The sequence below is a fragment of the Armigeres subalbatus genome, chromosome 1, assembly GCF_024139115.2.
Source record: "Armigeres subalbatus isolate Guangzhou_Male chromosome 1, GZ_Asu_2, whole genome shotgun sequence".
NCBI lineage: Eukaryota > Metazoa > Arthropoda > Insecta > Diptera > Culicidae > Armigeres > Armigeres subalbatus.
This window is the reverse complement of record NC_085139.1, coordinates 111443884-111468727: the sequence shown is the minus strand read 5'-3', so window position 1 is coordinate 111468727 and position 24844 is coordinate 111443884. Positions and strand designations below refer to the sequence as shown.

The following is a 24844-nucleotide window of genomic DNA, read 5'->3' as shown; positions in this document are numbered from 1 at the left end:
GAGGAATCTCCGAAGGAATACCCAAAAAATAGGAAGAATTCCTAAAATAATCTTCTAAGGCTTTTTAAAAGGAACTTTTCGGAGGAATATATAATAAATAATTTCAAGACAATAAAATTAAATTAAATTTTCGTTATGTTTGAAAATACCTGACGTTTTAACTAAATAATTTGATTAAATACTATTCAGCGAGGCGACAACACCCCAGTTCTGGGTTACGTCTGAGTAGCGTTTTTAACAGATGCTCGTAATATTTGTTCAGCAAAAATTTGCTTTGCTGATGCTCAGCAAGTGGTTTTGTCAGTTATGTTCAGAAATTGATTTCGAAATATGAATTACTTACTCGGGAATCGCAACAAAAAAATCGGTAAAGCATTAACAGTTGGGATTTAATTATTTAGCTAAATCAGTTTGCCTTATAAGCCAACTATCCCAATAGCGCAAATCTTAAAACAAAGAAAACTGATTAAATAAGTTGATTCAAATAAATAAAAAAAATGTAAAAATAACTAATGTGCAACTTAAATTTCTTAACTGCAATAATTTTCCTGCACCAATGCCAGATCCTTCAAGAATGGGGACGCTTTGGGCATGTATCCAGGCTCCACAACAAACCCATTTTGCGAGTCACCTACAAGTTTAAGTGCCCGACTAAATGAGGCCTTGGCTTAACGCATTCCAAAGATCAGTTTAACAATTTATGTATTATTATACTAGATAAAGCCTCATTCAAACTCTCAAACTAATCAACCAACCTATTAATTAACCAAGACAATGTATGTCACTACACCGAATTAGAGACACCATCGCTTGAGGTAGATGTGAAATTGAATTATAACGAGATCCACCTTAACGACATTTATGAACTTCCATAAGACTTGTTCAGTACTATTCCAATTAACTATACCACGCTGTATTTCTTCACAGATACGTATTTAGATCTCAATTATTAGGCCGAGACACTGAATCTCGTGCTTGCATCGACTCGACTTAAGTTAATTGATTTTTTTTATTGCGATTAGTCACCGGCGTGTGCAAATTATGATCAGCGGCGCGCCGACCCAAAATCGTCGTCGGCGGCGGCGGCGCGAGTAAAACCACCGGTGGCGGCGGCGTGGCGCGGCGGCGCACAGGTCTATCGTTGATGTCTTTACAAAACGAGTTTTGTATGCGACATGTTTCAGAATGGATGAAAAACTATTATAGATCTTTTTGACTTTTTTTTAACACTAATTCTTAAGTCTAATGCATGGCTTCCAACAGGAGCTAAAAATAACCGAAAAATTATTATTATTATTATAACTTTATTCTATTTAACAAAATACAGGTATATAAACTGAACAACATTCTGCACTTTCAATTCTCATAGTAGTCATGATAGAGGTTTCAAAAGAAACGTGAGTATCATTAGCAGGGTCAGATTATGGAGGAAAGATGTTGCAGTGGTCAGCAATAGGTGCTGGCTAAGTTCAAAATGGAAAACGCCAGTGGAAGAGGGTTTAAATTATATTCGCAGTTTCTGGGTTGTTAATCCTACGCTTGTAGGTATTATGGAGTCTAATTGATTTTGATTGCCTCATTCAAATTGTGTGAGTTATGCCTTTTTTACACTTATCAGATGACTAAACATTCGTTGAAAAACCTGATTCCAACGTGCAATAATAAAGATATCCAACTTTATTTTACATAATCGAACATGTGATACTTGCTCGTCTTCAAGTCTGTCGGGCAAACAAAACTGATAAAACCTATCTAATCTATAGAGAATTATATTTTTTTTAAGAAAGAGTTCCATCAGATCTAAGATTTTAGAACTAAAATTGACCTAATAATTCTAAATGAAACAATTAATTTGAAGCGCAATGACACCTACATCGAATTTGTCATTCATTAATTTCAGTGCAACATTCAGTTGAATGGTACGGAGAGAAACCATTCATTATCACTCATCCATTCATATCAGCTAGCCCGATTGCGAATCCGATTCTCAACTTCCACTACCACTACTACTACTACTATTTTAAAACGTACCAAACGTCATACGGCATCGTTTGTAAAAAAAAATCATGGGCGAGCAAGACAGCACCACTCGAAAATGAAAACAATCGAATGCCAGAGTGAGAGCGCAGTATGCTTTTCCACTGGTCGAACGCACACACTGTTAACGGTAACCTGCGTACGCTCTCGCTGATGTTGGTGCAGGCGAGAGACAGCGACTCCCATCGAACACACGCACAGAACGAGAGAGAGAGTCAGGTGTTTTGACAGTCATGTGACATCAAAACAGAATTTTCATTATAATTTTTGATGGAAAATGACGGAATTTTTGGTAATAAACGATTATTTCCAAGCAAGTTTTATAAGGAATGCAGGGAAGGAGCTTTGCAAATTTATTGGGTAGTCGAATCCTGGGTGAATGGTTGAAAAATGAACTACTTGCAAGAAGAATACTATCCAGGAAAACCAGTCATGGGATAACTATTAATCGATAATGCTCTAATCCTGATCTCATGGATAAAGGAACAATGATTTCCTCCTTGAAGATTTGTGGATCAGCACTTTACTTTTGTTTAGCAATCGAAAAAGACCCGATTTCGAACATCCTTCCCGAAGGTTATCACATGACACTACGCAAACTTTGCACAAACTTTCCAAGGGTGCTGTTCGAAACTTGACCAAATTGACCCAGAAAACGGTACTTACTCAGTCGTGGCTGCGAGATGAAATCTCTGGACACGGCCAGGACGTGTTCCTTGGTGGCCTGGTGGGCCGAGATGGTACGATTGACGGACATCTTTTTCCGCTACTGCTGCTCTTCTCCAACAACTTGAACTGCTGCTGCTGCTGTTGCCTAGTGTGGTGTTCCGTTCCGCGGTTCCTCCCAACCTTTGGATGGAGCGGATTGCTGCTTGCTGAACTGCCGCGTGACACCGAAAAACCCGGACACACTCGACTCGGGATGAGCGACGACACACAAGTGCTGCCTGACGGGTGGACGAGAAAAAACTTTGTGACCGCTTCAACACTCACGGGGGCTAAGCACTTCTGAAAATTTTCCTCGTACGCGTACAGAGGCAAAAGCGATGATGTGCGATTGAATGTGCGGGGCGAGATCGTGGAAATTTTGTGAGCGTTGAGAGAGAGCTGTCATAAGCGGGGAAAATAAATGTCAGGAGTGTTGTCGCGAGTAAGAATGCACATGACGACATCTCTTGGTGACTAGCCGCACGTTTCGGAGTAATAGAGATGATCGAAAAATATTCAGATGAAAATATTTGCAAAACTAGAAATTGACTCGCCAAACATTGCCGCAATCAAAACTTTCCCATAGAATTCTTATTTTAAACATATCTGTGCTTTTAAGTTTTGTTAAAATTGAAAACTAAATTACTTTTAACCGAAAAATGGCCCAATTTTGGGCCAACATCAGGCCAATTCTCGCTTTTTAAAAGCACCTAAGTAATATTTTTTCATGAATCAATTTGAATACTGCAATCAATAACTTTCATGTTGTTCTGTTGATTGCGCTATTCAAATTAATTCATGAAAAAAATGTTACTTAGGTCCTTTTGAAAAGTTAAGCGAGAATCATTCTTTTGCACGGCTCCACTTTTTCAATATTTTGGTTTTCAATTTGAAAAATAATTGATTTTATGTAAGTTCCCAATAAAACTTATTTATAATTTAAAAAAAATCCAAAGGAGGTTTCGTAGTTTATGAGTAGACCCTTTCAGCGCGCACCTTCAGCCGCAAAACGCAACTGTCACACTTTCTAACGGAATTTTTATCGAATGAATCGTTTTGTTCGTGCGGGAGTTGTTTATGGTGCTTGGAAACCGTTGAAAAAAGTGCATTATTCGTAAACAGTTTGATAATTATTTTTATCAGTGAAAAAGTACGCCAATGTGAATTCTTTTGCGACCAAATGGCCAACTTTAGCGGGAATTCCCGCATGACCGATCAAATTTTGGAGTACTATCTAAAGTTCGGCCAGAATCGCGATTTGGAAAAGTTTCTCCGGTTGCGAGCGAACACGACGAGGTCATCCAGCGATGGCAGCATTCCCACGGCGGCCGGATTGCAGAAAGAGGTGGACTCCAGTAGTGGTGCGAAGCTTGGCCGGTCGTTGGAAAATCTGTCAACGCTGGGAAAGGAAATACACGACAAGGAACAAGGTAGAAAATCGGCAGAACTGTTGGATGCCTCCGGGGGGAGTGAACGATCGAAATCGAAATCGGGTCAACAAAGCGACCAAAATGCAGCGAGCGGGAGTAAACCAGCAGAACAGGAGCAGAATGTAGTTGTGAAGGAAAGCAGAAGTGAGAAAAAATCGGGTCGGAATTTTAACTTCAACCTGGAGTCGGTGATTGAGATCAAACTGCCTCCAGCGGCACCGATGCAGCCGTCTATTGTCGTTTCACCACCGCAAGGAATGTTGGGCAATTTGTCTGGTGGGTTCCTAGATTTTTTTTATTCTTTTAAAGAAATCACGTCAATTTTATCTATTTTTAGCACCAACCCCGATTATTCACGAAATAAGCACCGCAGGAACGCAAACAATGCCCGAAGCACGGTCCGTCGAACAGCAGACGGAGGATCCGATTAGACCAATTCTGAAACCGAGCGGAACGCTGGTCGTCAAGAGGGCTGATGAGACGGATACAACGAGAGATATTTCCCCCGTAAGCAGTGTGGCTTCCAATAAGCAACGACTGGAATGGGACTCTCTCGGTGACATTGGATACAACTCCAGTGATAAATTCTACTTCTGTGGGGCGGGCGATTTGAACGAAACCGAAAAACGCTGTCTGCAGAGGTACTTTGCCAAGAAAGGGCTGAACTTTGATGAAAAATTCGTCGTCGTGAAAAACATCCAGACCCCTAGGAAAGAAACGAATCAGTTGGATCAGAGGTCCAAAGAGGAATTAAGGAAAAATGCTAAACACAAGTGGCAGGACGTTTATCAAAAGTATAAAGAAAAATACTCGAACCCGTCGGAAATATCTTTGAGTTTGATGAATCCAGACGCTCAGAGCACTCCCAAGGTCACATCGCTTCCCAACGTCCCGCCCAAAGCCATTAAATCTACTCAAACCAGTCTGGTCAAAATTCTCACCAAAGCAGTGCAATCCGAGCAACAGCAGGTGGACACTTCTGACAAGCAAATTGGAACAGAAACCCTTTCTTCTACAATCAATAAAACCGTTTCCGTACACGAAGCAACCTCCGGTTGCGAACAGATAGAAGAAGCAGACAGTTTTGAATTCTTTTCCTCACCCCCGAGTGAACGTGCGGACAACGAGGAAGTAGCTCGCAGTAGAGCAAGACTTATTCCATCATCCTCGACGGGAAACAGTTTGAAAAGTTCATCGGAAAATTCGTCATCCCTGAAGCAACAGGCACAATCCTCGCTGAGTGGTGGCAGTAACAGTAGCAGTCGAAGCCACGAGCCGTACAATTTTGAAGATGAGCTACGGCTGGGTATCACGCTATACCACACGATTTGCGAGTCGCGAAGTTTGCCCGCACGGGTGAAGCAAAGTTTGGTCGATAAAATATTCCGCAAAATGATGAAGAATGATCCGAAGGGCAGAACGAAGGAACAGCTGTTGCAAGATTGTTTGCATACGAGGCGGCAACCGGGTGGAGAAGGTGCGGGCAGTGGCACGGGCGGTAGACAAACGGGATTGAGTGGAGTTGAAACGATTGGAGACAGTTGTAAAAGTTCCTCTACAGGAAGGACTAGTGGAGGTGCTGATGCAGTTATAGTGGAGATTGTTGACGATGGCGATAGCGAGGAGAAAGTGGCTTCCGGCTTTGAAGGTAAGTTTAGCCGAAGGCTTTTTTTATGTAGGACTACGTCTGTTTTTTCTATATTGGAGTACATTTTGCGATTGCGAAAATCAGAGACCGTCACGAAAATATGATAGACTTTGAACTTTAATATCTCAGCCGTTTCTCGATGGATTTCTAATTTTTTTGGACCATTCGATCAAGGATGAGTTAACGCTTCTTTGTATTGATCACAAAATACTGATCTTTATCTATTTATTATCGATAATTGATAAAAAAAAAACAACTTAATTCACCGAGTAGTGATACTGCCTTTCTCGCATTTAGCCAAGACACCAACCTTATATGGTGCTAATATGCTTTTAAACACAACGGTCGATCGTTATCAAATTCAATAGTGATCTACTAGGCTTTGCTCCCTGTCGAATGAAACTTGTTGTCATTAACCCATTCCACAGTCGTGCCATTGGGGGATTTTACATGTGATTTTACAGATCTTCCAGCTGGTGAAATAATCTGGAGTTTTGCCACGAGCGCTCGTATGAATCGTCCCCTGTAGGCTATAGAGGTGACCAGGTGCCGCCTTCTTGTGGTTCTGGCATGTCGGAGGTGAACAGGCTGAACAGCAGGGGCCCGAGGATACTACCTTGCGGAACGCCTGCGACGATGTCGTGTGCATTGGAACTCGCATCGCTGATTGAGACCCGGAATGTCCTTGCCGATAGATAGTTGCGGATGATGTTCACTAGGTAGCTGGGAAGATTGTAGCGATGTAGTTTGTACACCAGGCCATCACGCCATACATTGTCGAATGCCTTCTCGACATCGAGTAAGGCCATGGCGGATATTTTAGAGACAGACTTGTTCCGTCTGAGGACGTTGGTAACACGGGTCAGTTGGTGTACGTTGATCGACCACGTCGAGAACCGAACTGCTCTTCGTGCAAGATATTATGTGATATTATGTTGTTCGGCAGACTCGAGTAGGCGGTGGTAAATTGCTTTTTCAAACAGCTTGGATAACCCTGAGAGAAGACTGATGAGACGATAGCTTTTTTTTGGAGAGGAAGGAGCCTTCCCAGGCTTCCTGATGGGAATGACTTTCGCAGACTTCCAGGACGATAGGAAGTACCTTAGTCGCATACACTGATTGAAGATCAGCGAAAGGTGCTCAAAGAATGAAGCACTCATGTGTTTGAGCTCGAGATTTAGGATGCTGTTGAAGCCTGGGGCCTTTATGTTTTTTGATGATTTGATATAGGCCGTCAGTTCGCCAGCTGAGATCTCCAACTCCTCAGAAAAGTCGTTTGGAGTCAAATGGATGTTGTTCGCAAGCTCGCTAACGGCTGCTTCATGTGCACTGATGATGTTCTGTCCAAGATTGTGTGAGCTGAAGAAATGGCGACTTATTTCGGCTGCCTTCTCTGCAGGAGTTATCAAGCGGTCCTTAGAGTCATTGTTGTCTAGTGGGATAAAAAAAGTGGAATGGGCCGAGGCTTGGATTTTAGAATTTTAGTCATCTTCCAGAACGGCTTAGCACAGTCTGGGAGAGCGCGGATTTTATTGGAAAAATCACTATTTCTGAGGTCCACCATTCTGGCTTGGGTAACCTCACCCAGTCGACTTGGTGGTATTTTCGCCTGTTTAGCTCGTGCCGATTTATCGAAGTTCCAACTTCCGCCACCACCGGATAGTGGTCCGAGCTTAGTTCCTGGAAGACGACCGGCTGGGAGACGTGACCGTTCATGTTCGTGATAAAGATGTCGAGTGTTGCATGGGCCCCGGACCGTGTCAACCGGGTAGGGCTGTCAGGGCTCAGGATGGTGTAGTGGCCCTCCAACTCGTCGTTGGACCATACGACTCGGTTCCGGTTTCCCCACGATAGGTGCTTTGCGTTTAGGTCTCCAGCGATGATGAACTGTCCCTGCCGTCGAGTGAGCTTCACTATATCCCTTCGTAGTTCGGCCGATGTGCCGTCGTCGACTTTGACTTGTGTGGGACAGTAAGCCACGATGAACGTTACGACTCCGACGGATGTGGTGGTTTCCACTCCAATGGCTTCGATGATTTTCAGCTTGAAATCCGGCAGCAGGCGGCAGGCGATGTTGCCCCGCAAGGCGATTGCCACTCCTCCCCCTCTAGAGCTTGTTCGATCGAACCTCACCAGCCTAAAACCCGGAATTGTTGCGCTTACCTCGGGATTCAGGTGAGTTTCGGTGATGAAAGCCGCGTCAATCTCCTTCTCCTGGAGGAAATCGCTGAGCTCGACCATTTTGCTTTTGAGTCAGCAAGCATTCCAATTCACCAGGCCCAACCTAGTAGCCATTTTCAATTACGAAAAGGCCCAGAGTGTAAATCTGGTTGAAACGGGATTTGTAGCTTCGAAGCCGAGCCGCAAGTTGGCTGAATATCGGAACCAGCTGCTCCGGGGTGTAGAGCGGAGCGGAATCCTGCGGGTGCTCATCTTACTGCTGGCGGAATCCTGGGGAAGGGAGCGGCGGCCATTCGCTGGTGGACGGGCTGGATGTTGCTTTACTTGGCTTGACTTCCGGTGGGACCGAGACAGCAGCAGCTGCGAGGTTCTTTTGCGGTTGCAGCGGCGGAAGGACCGGGATCGGCCGTCGTGGAAGCGGGATTGTCGGGAAGTTTTGTTCGTCGAGCAATTGCAACGATTTCTTGAGGAAGCTTTCTTGCGGATTTCGCAAAACTCGCACGTTTCGGGCAGGCCTTCGTGATGGCCCGATGCTTTTCCCCACAGTTGGCACACTTGGGGTCAGCCTCTTCCATTTGCTCGCACTCGTCGATACCGTGGTCACCGCCGCACCGGGTGCATCGGGCGTTCATGAAACAGTTCCGCGTGCCATGGCCGAAGCGGAGACAGTTCATGCACTGCGTGACGTCACGATGCACGAGCTTGTACTTTGTCCACTCGACGACACTGCTGTTGATGGCCTTGATTTGCTTAAGGTCCTTCATCGTGGTACATAGTACCGTTATCCAGGTGCACCAGACCAGGCTTCAGACCACTTTCCTCCAGAGTTTGATTCAGCTCCTTTTCGTCCATTTCGTCGAGGCCACGCAGCACGACTTTGATGGGTTTGCTGCTGTGGTAGCGCCAGCGAACTACCAATCGATGAACATAATGAGTAATTCACCGTCAACGTGTAGATTGCAACGACAGCGAGCCGAGCATGAAAACAGGATTGATCAACGAGTGACGTGTGACAAGATATCGATCAGATAACTGTTGTACTGGAAGTTGTGCCGTTTTAATTAATATTACTAACAAGTGAATCCAAATAAATATCCACGACGTTGTGGCAGTTCCCACAAATTGGCGACGAGGATGGGATAACCCGTTAAATACGAAGCGAAAAATCATTTTACTCGGTAACTCGGTCAAACTGCGGTGGCTTACGAAGCCGAAAACCAAGACACAACTCTGTGCTGGCCCCGGAGGCCGTATTGATTGAACACAGCATCGCTGTGGTGGCTCATGAAGCCGACGACTTGAACAAAGGTCTCTGTGGTGGCCCTGGAGGCCGTATTAATTGATCACAGCACGGCTGTGGTGGCTTTCGGTTTATTACCGGATGCGGATGTCGAGGAGGACATTGAGAAGGACATAAAGCCGTTTGACGTGGCCATCAGTAAGCTGGGCGATTACTTTGCCCCTCAGTATCACGAAACTTTTGAACGGTATATGTTCTGGACATTGAAACCGAACGATGGGGAGTCAAAGGGCTGTGGAACAGGCAGCAAAATGCAACTTTGGTAGTTCAGAGGAAGAAAGTCTTCAAATAAGTGTCATTGATAAGCTAATCCTTCTCGCTCCGTCTGAACTTAAGGAGCAATTGTTGCAGAAGGAAAATTTGACACTAACTGAGCTGACCAAGATTATTAACTCATACTCTTCTGTGAAATTCCAAGCAACACAAATGTCATCTACCTCTACAGTTGCGAGCACGAACATGGTTAACAAACTGCATGTCTCTGCACCTACTACGTCAACCACCAGACTCGAATGCGCCAGATGTGGGTGGAGAGGCCATTTGGCAAATGACGCTAATTGCCCTGCAAGGAACAAAATATGCGACAAGTGCGGGAAAGTAGGACACTTTGCCAAACGCTGCAAATCGACGGGACAGATAGAACATGGCAAGCGTCGGGATTGGATTCCGAACAATGATTCAAAAAGGCGTCGTTGCAATGCAATTTTCAGCGGAAGCGATCATAATTCGGAAGAAAACGAATGTTTCATCTATAATATCTGCGACAGAGAGGAAATGATACCAGTTCGAGTCGGCGGTATTTTGGTCGAAATGATGATCGATTCAGGGTCGGTAAAAAATCTCATAGATGAGCAGACATGGAGGCGCTTGGTGTTGCAAGGACTTGAAATGAAAAATCTTCGTAACTAATGCCTGTTGACATTTCGACCATATGGAAAGAATGCCGAACCATTAAAAGTTCTCAAAGTTTTTGAGGCGTCGGTTTCTGTCAGCGATCGTGGAGAAGAGCTAAAAACGGAAGCTACATATTATGTTGTAGAATCGGGATCCCAAGCGATTCTTGGCAAAGAGAGTACAAAAGCACTGGGGGTGTTGATAATTGCAGTGTTGCATTTTGAACTGAACGAGTTCTAAGAGCACCCTGTTCCTTCTTGAAAACCGAACTTGATCATAGCAATCTTAGATCATCGTTCAAAATTCTCATATAGCTCTTGAACTCTGCGTTCAGTTCTACAATTTGAACGCGTTAAAAATTATGCTAAAGTAAATTGTTCTACGAAGAGAAAGAATTTCAGGCTGAACGTCTTGTATTAATTAAAATATTGTGTCATGAGATGTATCACGAGTTGTACACAAATGTTTTTTTAAATTTGCACATACATATATAATAGTTAAGTCAATTTTTTTATATACGCTTGCATTCAGATGAGATGTTTTTAATTTTTTGAATATTAAACATGAACAATGAATCCCTATAAAACCAAAATTAGTAGATTTTGATGCAATATATATTAAGGTGGTATCGCTACCCCATCCTGGATCTTTATTTCTCAGCAGCGGTCGAATAAAAAAACGTAAAACATTTTCAAGTAATGGAATTGAAGAGTTTGATATACAGGTCAAATCATTCCTAGACCAACATTTGAAAAGGGCGTAACAGCCAAAATTTATTCCTTCTGATATTTCGTCTACATATATAGCTTTATATGTGGACGAAGAACCAGAAGGAATAAATTTTGGCTGTTACGCCCTTTTCATATGTTGATCTAGATTCGATATCTTTTACATCCTGGGTGAACAACAAGAATATTTCATGTTTTTTAGCTTTTAAAATGAAACTATTTTGAAACTCACCACATATCAATCATTTCATTATCAATTTAATATCCAGCATCTACCTACCTGATATTTCTATGTCTAATACAATAATATTTTGGCAGGTTAGGATCATGGGTATATTTGAAAAACATAACGTTTAAAATTGGAAGTTTTAAATGAAAACACGTCATGTGATACAATCAAGAATAACAACTGAACTCTCTTTTAGGAAAATAAAATAAAAGTTTTTTTTTTGCGATTCTTGAATATAATATTAAATGACGTTTATCATCCGTTGTTGTTCGTATCTTTTCTTTCAAAATCTTCTGAAAATACATATTGGGTAATATAGTAGGGTCTTCGGTTGATTTCTCGAATTCGGATCATGTAAAGCTCCAACAACTGTAAACCACCAACTGATAAAAACGGTAATATTATTATTTACATTATCAATAGACATTTAAAGCGAATGAATACTTAATGTTATGGATTCAACTTGAATCCATAATCAGGTTTTCTCGGAAGAAAGTCTGAGTGGAAAACCGAGGACAGCTTCCAACAGCTTTTTCCTTGCCAAAATGTTGAGCCAATGACAGAGTTCATATTTGTTTGAGCAAAGCCTCCTTGGAGTTCATTTTTGTGGTCAGAACGCGTGTGCTGTTCGTTAGCTCTCAAGTTCAGTGCAATATTTTTGAACGCAAACTGATCGCGTTCAATTTCAACACTGGATAATTGGACTTCCTAGTACACACTCCACATTGGTCGCATCAATCGAAGAAAGCAGCACAAGACCGTTTCCGAAAATAAAAGGAGTTAAGTTGTGTATTCCCATAGACAAGCAAATTCCCCCAATTGCTCAACACATACGACGACCACCATTAGCATTGCTAACTAAGATCGAGGAAAAACTTGATGGGTTACTCAAATTTGACATCATAGAAGCAGTAAACGAATACAGCCAATGGTTGTCACCGTTGGTGGCGATTGTTAAGGACAACGGCGACTTACGTCTCTGCGTAGACATGCGCAGAGCAAATGAAGCGATCCAGAGGGAAAATCATTCCATGCCAAGTTTTGAGGATTTCCTACCGCGATTGAGGAAGGCAAGATTTTTTAGCAGACTCGACGTGAAAGTTGCTTTTCATCAAATTGAACTAGACGAGTCTTGCAGGTATAATAAACAAAGTCTTAGTTAATGAACTGTTAATGATTTAAATGTTATATCTTTAGATACATAACAACATTTATTACCCATAAAGGAGTTTATCGATATAAGCGGTTGATGTTCGGCATATCGTGTGCGCCGGAGATGTTCCAGAAGATCATGGAACAGATCCTGGCTGACTGCGATAATACCGTCAATTATATTGATGACGTTTTGGTCTTCGGCGAGGACGAACAGGAGCACGATGCAGCATTGGACAAAGTTCTGAAAGCATTGAAATCTAGAGGAGTATTGCTGAATCACAGCAAATGTGCCTTCAAAGTTACGGATATCATGTTCATGGGCCATAACCTTTCCGTTGACGGCATTCGTCCGTCATAAGGGAAAACGGAAGTATTGAAATCGTTCAGGACTCCGGCCAATGCTGAAGAACTTCGGAGTTTCCTCGGCATGGTCACATACGTTGGTCGATTTCTGCCAAATCTGGCGACAGTGACAGCCCCTCTCCGCGATTTACTACGCAAAGATATTTCTTTCGAATGGAACGATGTACAGAATCAAGCTTTCGAAAGGGTAAAGTCCCTAATAGCTGATGTCGAAAACCTTCACTTCTTCGATAATAGCTTACAGACTCGGTTGATCGCGGATGCTTCGCCAGTGGCATTAGGTGCCGTTCTTTTACAATTTTCAGATACGGATGGTAGCCCTCGCATTATTAGTTATGCTAGCAAAAGCCTCAGTTCAACCGAGAAGCGCTATTGCCAAACGGAGAAGGAGGCATTGGCCCTCGTTTGGGCCGTTGAGCGATTTTCGGTTTACTTGATAGGACGAAAATTCGAATTGGAAACCGATCACAAGCCGTTGGAAGCGATATTTTCTCCAACATCAAAACCGTGTGCAAGGATCGAAAGATGGGTGCTCAGGTTGCAATCTTTCAGATTCGTAGTGAAATATCGCAAAGGCTCAACAAACATTGCTGACCCTTTCTCAAGATTAGCGACCACCAGTAACAATGAAGATTTTGATAAGGACAACCAATTCATGATACTCGCAATACTTGAATCAGTAGCCGTGGATATCAGTGAAATTGAAGCAGCTACATCCGAAGATGCAGAATTGAAAGCTCTGCGAGCCTGAGTTGAAACCGTTCGAAATTTTCAGAAATGAACTAGGTATGGGAAATTAACTCATTAAAACTGCCATTTATGGACACTAATATTATTACATAATTTATTCTTTGTTTAGACCCTTCCCCTCGAATATGTAACCTTGCCGCGGTGGGTCGGCTTACGCCATTAGCACTGAGATGGCAACCAAAGACATATCCTGTCGTGGTGGTATCACATGTTGACTATTTTTGTTTGGTGCCGCGTTACATATCTGGCATTGACGCACTAATTTACGGCATTTCCATGTGATCCAACGGACATCGTGTCTTGGAGCCTTGAATGGTAGTGCAGTCAGGCAGAGGCCTTTTCATCAGTGATAATGATGTGAGTTCTCTTCTTTTCGGCAATACTTTTCTGATGCGTTCCCTGTGACGCTGAGTCGTAGCCACGCTTACATTTAGCTAGCTAGGCATTTATTGAAAAACAAAGTATTCAAGATATTCGTAGGGAATCGACTGCTGGATTCACTGAGTAGAAGTTTTTTCAAAACTAGGAACGTGGTGCCTGTTTTATTTTGTTATGCCTCACTTCGAAGAGCAATAATAAAAAAATACCACACATTATAATGATGGTATATAAAAATCTTGTAACGGCTTCATTCTCGATAATTTTTACAAACAGATAGGCAATAGACGTAATGAAGCTTTAGCTTGCCACCGAAAAGTGAATCCTATACCTGACCTTGATTAGAACTTAATAGATCTTCTTCTTCTTCTTCTTATTGGCATTACATCCCCACACTGGGACAGAGCCGCCTCGCAGCTTAGTGTTCATTAAGCACTTCCACAGTTATTAACTGCGAGCTTTCTAAGCCAGGTTACCATTTTTGCATTCGTATATCATGTGGCTAGCACGATGATACTTTTATGCCCAGGGAAGTCGAGACAATTTCCAATCCGAAAATTGCCTAGACCGGCACCGGGAATCGAACCCAGCCACCCTCAGCATGGTCTTGCTTTGTAGCCGCGCGTCTTACCGCACGGCTAAGGAGGGCCCCTAACTTAATAGATAATCACCGTAGTTAATCAACGATAAAACTACTTGTTAGAACAGTTTAAAGCTATAGGAAACCTTGACAAAAAAATATAATGGAACAAACTAAGTTCTTTAGCAGTTTCCACTTTTACATTATACAACTTACATTGAGTTTGTAGTGTCGACACAGCTTAAAAACATTGACGAAACAATGACTTAGGTAAACAAAGTGATTTGACGAACGCATAACCTACACTCAGAGCAAACAAAGTCAATTAATTTTCATTCTGCATAAATAAAAGTTAAAAAATAGAACACTAATTCGCAATATTTTTTTTATATTTTCAAGGTGGTCACAAAAAACTAACACATTAAATAACTTATAATTGTACTATATGACTAAGTGGCCTTCGAACCACATCAGATGGCAAAAAAGAAGACATTGCATTTTAAACATTGCTTTTAATAACTAGAAAAACGTTGTGCTAGAAATCTTAAAATTATCATTTTAGCCTTTGATCATTGACTAGTTTGCATTCAATTACATTTTGCATTAGTGTCGAGTCGATTCCAAATCCGAACCTCACTTTACCCCATCCATATCCTACCCCATAGCGTTCAAGTGGTCTGCACGGACTCTTCTGCCATTACCCTCTCTATTATCGGCTTTGGATTGGGGCTCTCATTGCCCCACCAAACGCTGCAAAATGAAAATGAAAATGAAATAATTTATTCTTTGTTTAGGCATGGTGGGAAACATTTTGGTCAGAGGAAATAAAATGATCGTGCCGTCCAAGTTGCGAAGCCGTATTCTACAGTTGGCTCACGAAGGACATCCCGGGGAATCGGTCATGAAACGAAGATTGCGAGTCGACCACTTCCTTCAAAACCGTGGATTGACGTGGCCATCGATTTTTTGGGCCCATTGCCATCGGGCGAATATCTGTTGGTAGTCATCGATTACTATAGCAGATATAAGGAAATTGAAGTTATGACTCGGATCACCGCTAAAGATACTATCGACCGTCTCCACAAAATCTTTGTACGTTTAGGATTCCCAATAACTTTGACGTTGGACAATGCGCGACAGTTCATAAGCGGAGAGTTCGATGCGTATTGCTCTGCTAACGGTATCCACTTGAACAATACAACACCGTATTGGCCACAAGAAAATGGCCTAGTCGAAAGACAGAACAGATCGGTTTTGAAGCGTCTTCAGATTAGTCACGCCATGAAGCGCGACTGGAAGGCTGATCTAAACGATTATTTGATGATGTACTATACGTCACCGCATAGCGTGACTGGAAAGACTCCAACGGAGATGTGTTTCGGCCGAACAATCAGATCAAAATTACCGTAGAAGCTGCTCCTTCCGATATGGAAATAGCTGATCGAGACCATATGGCTAAACAAAAAGGGAAGGAACAATCGGATGCCAGTCGCCGAGCAACGCCATCCAACATTTCCCCAGGAGATACTGTGTTACTCAAGAACTTGTTGCCACAGAACAAGTTAGTGTCGACATTTGGACCGACCAAACATGTGGTGCTAGGCACGGTTGACCGTACAGAACACGGAGAATGACAATACGTAATTCTGCCCATGTAAAAAAAATCGCGAATGATGCTGTAGAGGCCGGCCATGAAATCGATACGACTGGTTCGGGTGATTCCAGTTTTCCCGATGAGGACAATCAAGGTTCTAAGGGTGCATACTCTAGAGTTCGCCGAAATGTTCGTCTTCCTCCGAGATATCAAGATTATGTTATGTGTGATCAGACTTCACGTCCTCTTGAAAAAGGGAGATGTGGTAGCGCCAGCGAACTACCTATCGATGGTTCAATCGATGAACATAATGAGTAATTCACCGTCAACGTGTAGATTGCAACGACAGCGAGCCGAGCATGAAAACAGGATTGATCAACGAGTGACGTGTGACAAGATATCGATCAGATAACTGTTGTACTGGAAGTTGTGCCGTTTTAATTAATATTACTAACAAGTGAATCCAAATAAATATCCACGACGTTGTGGCAGTTCCCACAACTGCCGAGAACATCGTGGGTGTAAAACTGGAACCTTTCGCATTCAGGTACTCCAGCACCTTGTCGAAGTGAGACCTTCCCTCGGTCATGAACTTCACACCTACGACGCACAGTCGACACACAGTCGTTGCACTTAAGGCCCCGGGCGATTAGTTCCCGGAGTTCGGGGCGAAGGTCTGACGGATCCCCTTTCACGAAAATCGGCGGGCACTTCTCCTTCTGCTTTGCTGATTTGTCGTGGAACAGAGGCTGTTGTACCCAGCAGATTGCCGGCGTCACCATCCTTGAGCGAGGAGTACTTGTTGTTCAAGAGAAGTTTTCACTTCCCTCGTCGAGAGCAACCTCCTTCGATGGACGCTTTCGCGTTTTTTTGCGACCGAATTGGCCGCGGCATCTCCAATGACGGGTCCGTGAGAAAATAACGCCAACGCGACGAAGCGAAAACGTAAACAGCGAACGAGCGAGAAAAAACACTAGGAAAAAAATGCGCGAGCGAAAAACACGTCCGTACATGCTGCTGTCTCGAACTGGAATGACACACCCAACCCTTCATTAATCGTTATTAGTGTATATTATATTCACACCCATAACAGATAACAAAAGGGCGGGGCTAATGGGGTTACTTTATTGAAATTCCGGCGCGCGCGTGCCATTTTGATCGCAATTCCGCAGAGAGCGGATCCATAGCATTGATGGTGGTCATCGGCGTGGTAGTTGTAGATCAGAGGTTCTCAACCTTTTTCTTGAGAGGTACCCCTTCGAACCTTTGCATTATTTGAGGTACCCTCTATTTTTTGCTATGAATGAAAATAAGCGTAGATTAGATATATGAAAAACGGACCTGAAAACTAACGGGAAATATGACTCTCCAGGAAGTTGCCTGATATTCTCACTATAACGTGCAAAATTCCAATTCAAAGTAAATTTAAACATCAAGCTTCCCACAGAACTTTTTTTTGTCTATTGAAGACTTCCGAGCATCTTGAAGGAAAGCTTCCGAGCACCTTGACGAGAGGTTTCAGAACCTCTTGAAGGCGGTTTTCGAGCCACTAAAAAGGAGGCTTCTGAGCTTTTTGAAAGTATTCTTCCAAGCTTCTTGAAAGAACAGTTCCGGGTAGCTTCCGAGCCTCTTGAGAAAAGGCTTCCTTACCTCTTGAAGGAAGGCTTCCAAGCCTGTTGAAGGGAGGCATCCGGGCCTCTTGGAAGGCGGCTTTCGAGCCCTTGAAAGGGGACTTCAGAGGCTTTTCATAGGTTGTTTCCGATCCTCTCGAAGAAAGGCTTCAGAGCCACTTGAAAGCCGCTTTCGAACCACTTAAAAGAGGCTTTTGAGTCTCTTAAATGTACGCTACTAAGCCTCTTGGAATAAGAATTTCGTGTCTCTTGTGGGGAAGCTTCCAGAAAGGAGGCTTACGAGTCTTGTGAAAGGAAGCTTGCGAGCCTCTTGAAAGGTTTCTCTTGGAAGGCGGTTTTCGAGCATATTGAAGGGAGGCTTCACAGCCTCTTGAAGGGTGGCTTCAAAGCCCCTTGAAAGCGGCTTACGAGCCACTTAAAAAGGCTTCTGAGCATCTTGAAAGTACGCTTCGAAGTCTCTCGGCATAAGAATCTCGTGCCTCTTGAAGGGAAGCTTCCGGGCCTCTTAAATGTAGGCTTACGAGCCTTTTGAAAGGAAGCTTACGAGCCTCTTGAATCGATTCTTCCGAGTCTCTCGAAGAAAGGCTTCCGATCCTCTTGAAAGGCGGCTTTCAAGCCACTTGAAAGGAGGCTTTTGAGCATCTTGAAAGTTCGCTTCCAAGCTTGAAAGACGAATTCCCAGCTTCTTGAAAGGAAGCTTCCAAGTCTCTTGAAAGCACCTTGCAAAGAGGTTTCCGAGCCTTGAATGGACGCCTCTGAGCCTCTTCAAAGTAGGTTTCCGAGCCTCTTGAAAAAAGAATACCGAGTCTCTTGATAGAGGTTGCCGAGCCACTCGAAAGGAAGCTTCCGAGCCTCTGGAAAGGCGGCAATATTTTGTTTCGAAAAGGTAGATTGCATTAAAGTTTTTAATATTGTCCTTGATTTTTAATCGCACAGTCCTATTGATTTTTTATCGCGTTTGTCACCTATATGGATTCGCATTATGCGCTTTTCACAGTATATTCTCCCAGTCAACACAAAGTCGTATATGATGCCACATAAGATGCTAAAGTGGAGGCCATATACGTACAAGTTGTATGGGGAAGTACGTATATGGCCTCCACTTTAGCATCTTATGTGGCATCATATACGACTTTGTGTTGACTGGGCTGTGTTTCGTCTTTGACGTTCGGCTTCAGCTACTCTTGTTTAATCTCAACTTGAGGTTGAATAAGGGTGGGGTTATGAAAATGTTTTTTTTTCAACAAATTGTCACCTACATGGATTCGCATTATGCGTTTTTTTTACAATGTACTTTGTGTATGTTACCTATATAGATTCGCATTATGCGTTTTTCACAGTGTACTCTGTGTCTCGTCCTTGACGTTCGGCTTCGGTTACTCTTGTTTAATCTCAACGTGAGGATAAATAAGAGTGGGGTTATGAATATGTGTTTTACTTAGTTTTCAACAAATTGTCACCTATATGGATTCGCATTATGCGTTTTTCACAGTGTACTCTGTGTTTCGTCTTTGACGTTCGTCCATTGTTACGTCCTCTGTGTTTTTGTGACACCTCTCTTTCGTCCCTAGCTGAATGCGTGTGAGTCTACATAATTGGCTTTCCTATAAATGGTTCCATTCTCCTTTCCAACTTCCTCTTCCTTTCCCCTTTTCACTTCCTTTTCCGTCAGGTAAATGATGAGAAAGGCCAGTGAAGGCGATGGCACAAATCTCCCAAATTGATGGGAACGTGCCTGCTGAGCCGACGTTCTGATACCAACAAACTGGCGTACTTTACCCAATGGCGTATTTTTAATTTTACCCAACCAACAAAAAGCGTAAATCGTTTCTTGGTCAGGACCACCATATATACCAAAAGATATTTTAGTTACGAGATAAAGATTGTCGCTTCGGTTCCCTTTGTTCTGCTGTTTGGAACATGTTGGGTGCCAAGCTGTCAAATCGTATGGATTTTCCTTCTTTGACATTTAGCTCCCCTATCCTCGCCAGCAAAAGATGTTCCGGACAGCGACGACAGCGACAATCTTTATTTAGTACCGTCAACTGGGGGGAAGATGATCATTTTTAAGACAAAACATGCAATAACAATGTGTGTTTACATTTTAAATCGAAACAAATATTTTCAAAACATGTACTGCTATACGTTGCAATAATCAACAACTTTAGTTTTCTGAAATGCATTCGCATTTATTAAAATAAATTAAATTATCACACATTTTTTGAGTAATCTGGTTTGGGGTGAAGTTGATCAAGACAGCTCTACTAAAATCATTATGACCTAGTAGTGAAAATACACGAGGTTATTTGCATGAATGTTGAATTTACTACGTAAAGAAGTCTACGAAGTCAATATTTGAAACGAAAATAGCGTCATTTATGACTATCTCTCTCTTTCTTCCACAAAATACATTTTCATGATTATAATCGAAACACTCGGATTTCTACCTAGCGGTAACATTACTTGAACGGAGAATATTGTTGACTACCGTTTCATAAAAAAATTTGGCACTTTTGACTGACACATCAAATGATCATCTTCACCTCAATGATCATCTTCCCCCCAGTTGACGGTAACTAAAATATATTTTTATTTACCAGAAGAGAGTTGATTCAAGATTCTTTTTTCCAAGTTTATTTATTTGGCAGGCTCAGGCGTGTATAACACTTTACGGAGCCATGGTTCTTTGTGACATATACAATCAATATCATATTATTATACGGTTAGTAAGAGGGGGGTAGAAGCCAGCGTACTTGTGACTCGAGGTTGGTTTACAATGTTCAAGGATGGACGGGGCTTAGGATTTGGGATCAGGAAATTTCAGCTTCTCATCCGGGAGTTGATTCAAGATGAGTTTTCTTCAAATCTACAGAACATTCAATAACAATTCTCGGGTACTCATTCAAAAGGACGTATGTAATTTTGTAAACAAAGATTCAAACGTCGATTTGTCCAATCTGATGGCACTCCCACGCGAACAATCTCCACATGCAAGTAGGGCAAGCCTTTGGCTACCTGTTAGTGCTGTTGGTTTGCGTGGGAGTGCCATCAGATTGGACATATTGACGTTTGAATAATTGTTTACAAAATCACATGCGTCCTTTTGAATAAGTACCCAAGAATTATAGCGTATGTAGCGGTGATCGCCATCAGCGATGGCTGCGGCAGAAAAGTTATTCGCTGCGATAGCTTCTGCAGTAGGAAGTAAAGTTTTTTTTTTGCAAGATTAAGTCATTTGGTTGTTTGGAAAAGCTCATTATAAAAATAAATCTGATCTAGTTTATAAGGAACGCCACGACAAACTCGGGAAAGGCGCAAAGTAAAATTTTAATTAGCAAGAAAGAAGTAATTTTAAAATTTCTGGTATTTTGCATTGTGAGTGAGCCCACTTCAAAACTCAAAACTAGATTATATTTCAGCTGTCCCGGTGTTTGCTAAAATAATTTATTTTCAACGCGCATTTCCAATCATAAACGTCAACAAATTTAAAGTCGGAATCTTTTGAGAAAATTGCACTTGATGTTTCAGTCATTTCATGGAGAATGTGTCATTCCAAACATATTGTAGATCCAGTTGAAAACCGAACTGAGCTCTCGCGACATTTTCATTTTCTGCCATTTTCTTTCTGGTTTGAGCGTAAGGTGCTGCGGACAATACTCGGCGGTAAACAGGAGAACGGTATCTGGCGGCGTCGCATGAATCACGAATTGTACCAGGTGTATAAAGGGCTGGATATTATTTAGCTTATACAACACGGCAGACTTTGGTGGGCTGGCCACGTTGTTCGTATGCCGGAAGAACGTCAAGTGAAGATAATATTTAGTAGAGAACCTGGAAGCGATTGGCCCGGGATCGAGACCAGTGGAGAAGGATACTCCATTCGGCGTAGGTTCATCGAAGAGCTGTTGTAGCCCATCAAGTATCAAGTAAGTAAGTAAGGGCCGATGTTCACGTAGCGGTTTTTTAAGCTGCGTGAACGCCGCGTCTACGCAAGGTAGTCAGCATCAAATGAAGTACTGCACACGTATACGTGTCCACGACTACATTTGATGCTAGGTACCTTGCGTGGACGCGGCGTGCACGCAACTTAAAAAAAAAAACGATACGTATGCATCGGCTCTAAACATAGCGCTTTCACGGAAAATCGTCTAGAAATTTGTGTGCTATTTCGTTCAGCTGATTCAGTGTCTACTCCATCCTTCTTGATTTCATGCAGCTGTTTGGTATAAATGTTGAAGAGAGTTGGCGATAGCACATTATGAGCGAATTGCTCCACCACAACGCTCTCGTATGACAGTCGTTTTATGTTCAGCCGCAGGTTCTCTTACGCCTAGAACCGATGATGCTGGACAACCTTGCGCGAATCTTGCATACCACCAGATAGTGGTCTGAGTCGATATTTTAGGCTCGAAAGGTCCCTACATCTATGACATCTGGAAATGCCGACCGTCTAAACCTAAACACGATCGGTTTGAGGACACGTATCGCCATTTGGGTGTGTCCAGGTGTACATTTGAATATTCTTGCAAAATAGATGCTACAGATAACCGTTCCTCTGGCTGCGACAAAATTGACCAGCCGCAGGCCGTTTTCATTGGTTGTTTCGCGAAGAATCTCTTTTCCAATGACTGGACGGAAAAACACATTTCTCGTATGTCTTGTCTAGACGCTCATAGCCGCAAGCACAATATGGGTCACCAAAAAAACAATGCTGTACCATTATGATTTAATGTATGCCCATATTTGGTTTTGTAAGAACATTGACTATAATTAAATATCGTATTTTACAGATGCTATCGTTGACAGTCTGCAGCAGCACAGTGACAGAAGCAATCAAACGCGCAACGTAGGTCGAGCGTCTCACCGTCGACAGTCCATCACTCCCTCTCAGCAAACAATCTCATCCAACACACATTCTTCCAACCACACCGCTCAGAAGTTATCCCAACCAATTCCACCTTCGACTGAAACATCCAGCGGATTACTTGCCGGTGATGAACGAATTCGCAGGGCAATGGATGACTATCTGAAGCCGATGACCTATTCCGAGATGGACTATGCCAGACAACAAGAACTGAAGCGAAGCCTACCTTGCATCAAGGATCGTAAAAATCTTGGCCAACGTGACACGGCCAGTGCTCCCTCAACGGGTGACAAAATCTTCGAACTGTTTCGTAAAGAAAAGCAATCTCAATTGCTCAAGATCGATAAGAAAATTGAGCATTTGAAAACGATGAAACTGTTGCTACTGGAAGATCAGAAAACGGTCAGCGAGATTAAAGCGGATACACGCTCGACCTATCCGTTGGAGCTAAAGACTAAACCTCTTCCGAGGCAACCTGTCGGCGAGAAGGCAGATCTCTATGAGAATATCGAAAAACGAGCTAGGAGTGCATCCAGTGCTCCGGTTTACACTTCGGTGCATGAACATCCACCTAGTGAACAATCTAACAATCGAAATACAGAATTATCTTCTGGTTCCCGGTCCGAGTCTGGATGGAATTCGCATTATCATATGAAAAAGATGATCCAAAATCGTTCTAAACTTGAAACACCCACGTCCGATGAGAGTATCGCTACTTTCATCAAATGCCGCAAAGATAAGTTCATCGAAAACTATGAACGCCATCGACGGCAGATGTTCGAAGATCAGCATCACATCTACACCAAGCCATACAGCGGACGCCAAAGCAAACAGGACAATTATTCGCCTCTGGATGAGAAATACAGCGTTCATAACATTGCCAAACAAAAATCAAATCTTCCCAATAGAGAAATGTTTATTTCGTCCGATTCCATGTCTATTCCCGTGGCCAACACTCTAACCAATACAACCACCCACCAGTACGATATCAAATCGTCTCGATCGAATTCTGAAAACCTCATGCTCCATGCAAAACCAGCTGCCACGCAAACCACTGGATCCATCATGAAAACCAAACCGATATTTGAGTCCAAATCTAAAATTCCCACCACGACGCAGACCCATGAACATCAAGCGGCCGGTTGCAACTGTGCCTGTAACTGTCCCTGTCGGCATCGTCTGTTGTCTGAGCCACCTCACCGCCACACGGAGATTGTCGACGATACGCAACCCAAACAGCACAAGCAACAGCAAACTAAACCCAGTTCGATAGCATACGTCATTACATTCCAAGGCGATGAAAAGGGTTCCAAGGGCCGATCGCAACCGTCCGAGAAGGAACAAGTTTACCACAGCTCGACTGACACCAGTACCAATCGAAGTAACGAAGAGGCTGCCACTGACGATACCGACTTGCTTCCCCTCAAGGAACAGTTCCGGAAAAACCGACCCGGTACTTTGATGCGAATGAAGGAACGCCAGAAGTGTGTCAACGAGCTGAACAAGTTGCGAGCGGAGAGGAATAAACAGCGGAAGAAACTTCTGCTGTTGACGTCGGACGATTCGTTGAAGAAGTGCAACGCGAAGGATCGACTGCCGCCCCCACCATTGGGTGAGTATTTTTATTAAAAAAATAAATTTAGGTAGAACTTATTTGTGATCTTTAGAACTCTCGAATAACGAGATCGATTAGCACTCTCAAAAATTGACACTTTGTTCCTTATGACCATCAGCTCAGAAGCTCCATGGAGCTCAAAAACTCCTTACGAAGAATATCACACATATTTTATACCCTGCATTCTTGCTCTCGTTCCGTTGCAGCACAAAGACGAATATTCTCTTCGAAAGCAATTCGAGAGAACACCCGGCGCCAGGTTCGGAATCTGCCGGAGGTGTTACGTAAAAAGGAAATCGAAAAGATCAACAACCTTAAGCGCAAGAATCTCATCCTCCGCGACAAGTTCAATCGGGTAAGTTTAGTATTTTACACTCTGAAAGTCATGCCTTTAATTTCTTCCGATTTTTCAGAACTTACAGCGCAAGGTTCTCCACGGAAAAGTAGATTTGTCAAACAGCGTTCGAGTGATGCAAGAGTAGCTTGGATAATGTGGTAGAAATATTTCTACTACTGAAAGTACAAAAGGAAACACGTGTTCACCGATAATGTGTCTTGTTGTTTAAGGTAAATAAGTTATATGTTTTGAAGACATTTTAATAAAAAAAAAACAAATATGCCAAATTATGTGTTAGATTAAATTAGATCTAACAAAAAATCGCAGTGATTTAAACACCCAACAAGGAACAAAACGTGTAAAGAATTGCACAAGTTCTACGGTTCTCATAGCATTTAGTGGACTTTGTAATTTTGAAAACT

General features: G+C 42.7%; 2 protein-coding genes across 2 annotated transcripts in view; one reads left to right on the top strand and one right to left on the bottom strand.

The window, feature by feature from the left end:
- LOC134204947 (V-type proton ATPase subunit B) overlaps positions 1–3102 on the bottom strand; it is a 30139-nt gene extending 27037 nt beyond the window's left edge. The window contains exon 1 of the mRNA XM_062679760.1: positions 2704–3102. Within this exon, the coding sequence (XP_062535744.1) occupies positions 2704–2794 (91 nt within the window). The 5' untranslated portion in view covers positions 2795–3102. The remainder of the gene's footprint in view (positions 1–2703) is intronic.
- A 648-nt stretch (positions 3103–3750) lies between these two features.
- On the top strand, positions 3751–24709 carry LOC134204941 (centrosome-associated protein Alms1a-like). The gene is made up of 5 exons (XM_062679755.1): positions 3751–4451; positions 4513–5823; positions 22397–24082; positions 24292–24440; positions 24499–24709. Exons 1-5 carry the CDS (start codon positions 3926–3928, stop codon positions 24565–24567), a joined length of 3741 nt encoding a protein of 1246 aa, XP_062535739.1. The 5' UTR covers positions 3751–3925; the 3' UTR covers positions 24568–24709.
- Positions 24710–24844: the final 135 nt, after the last annotated feature.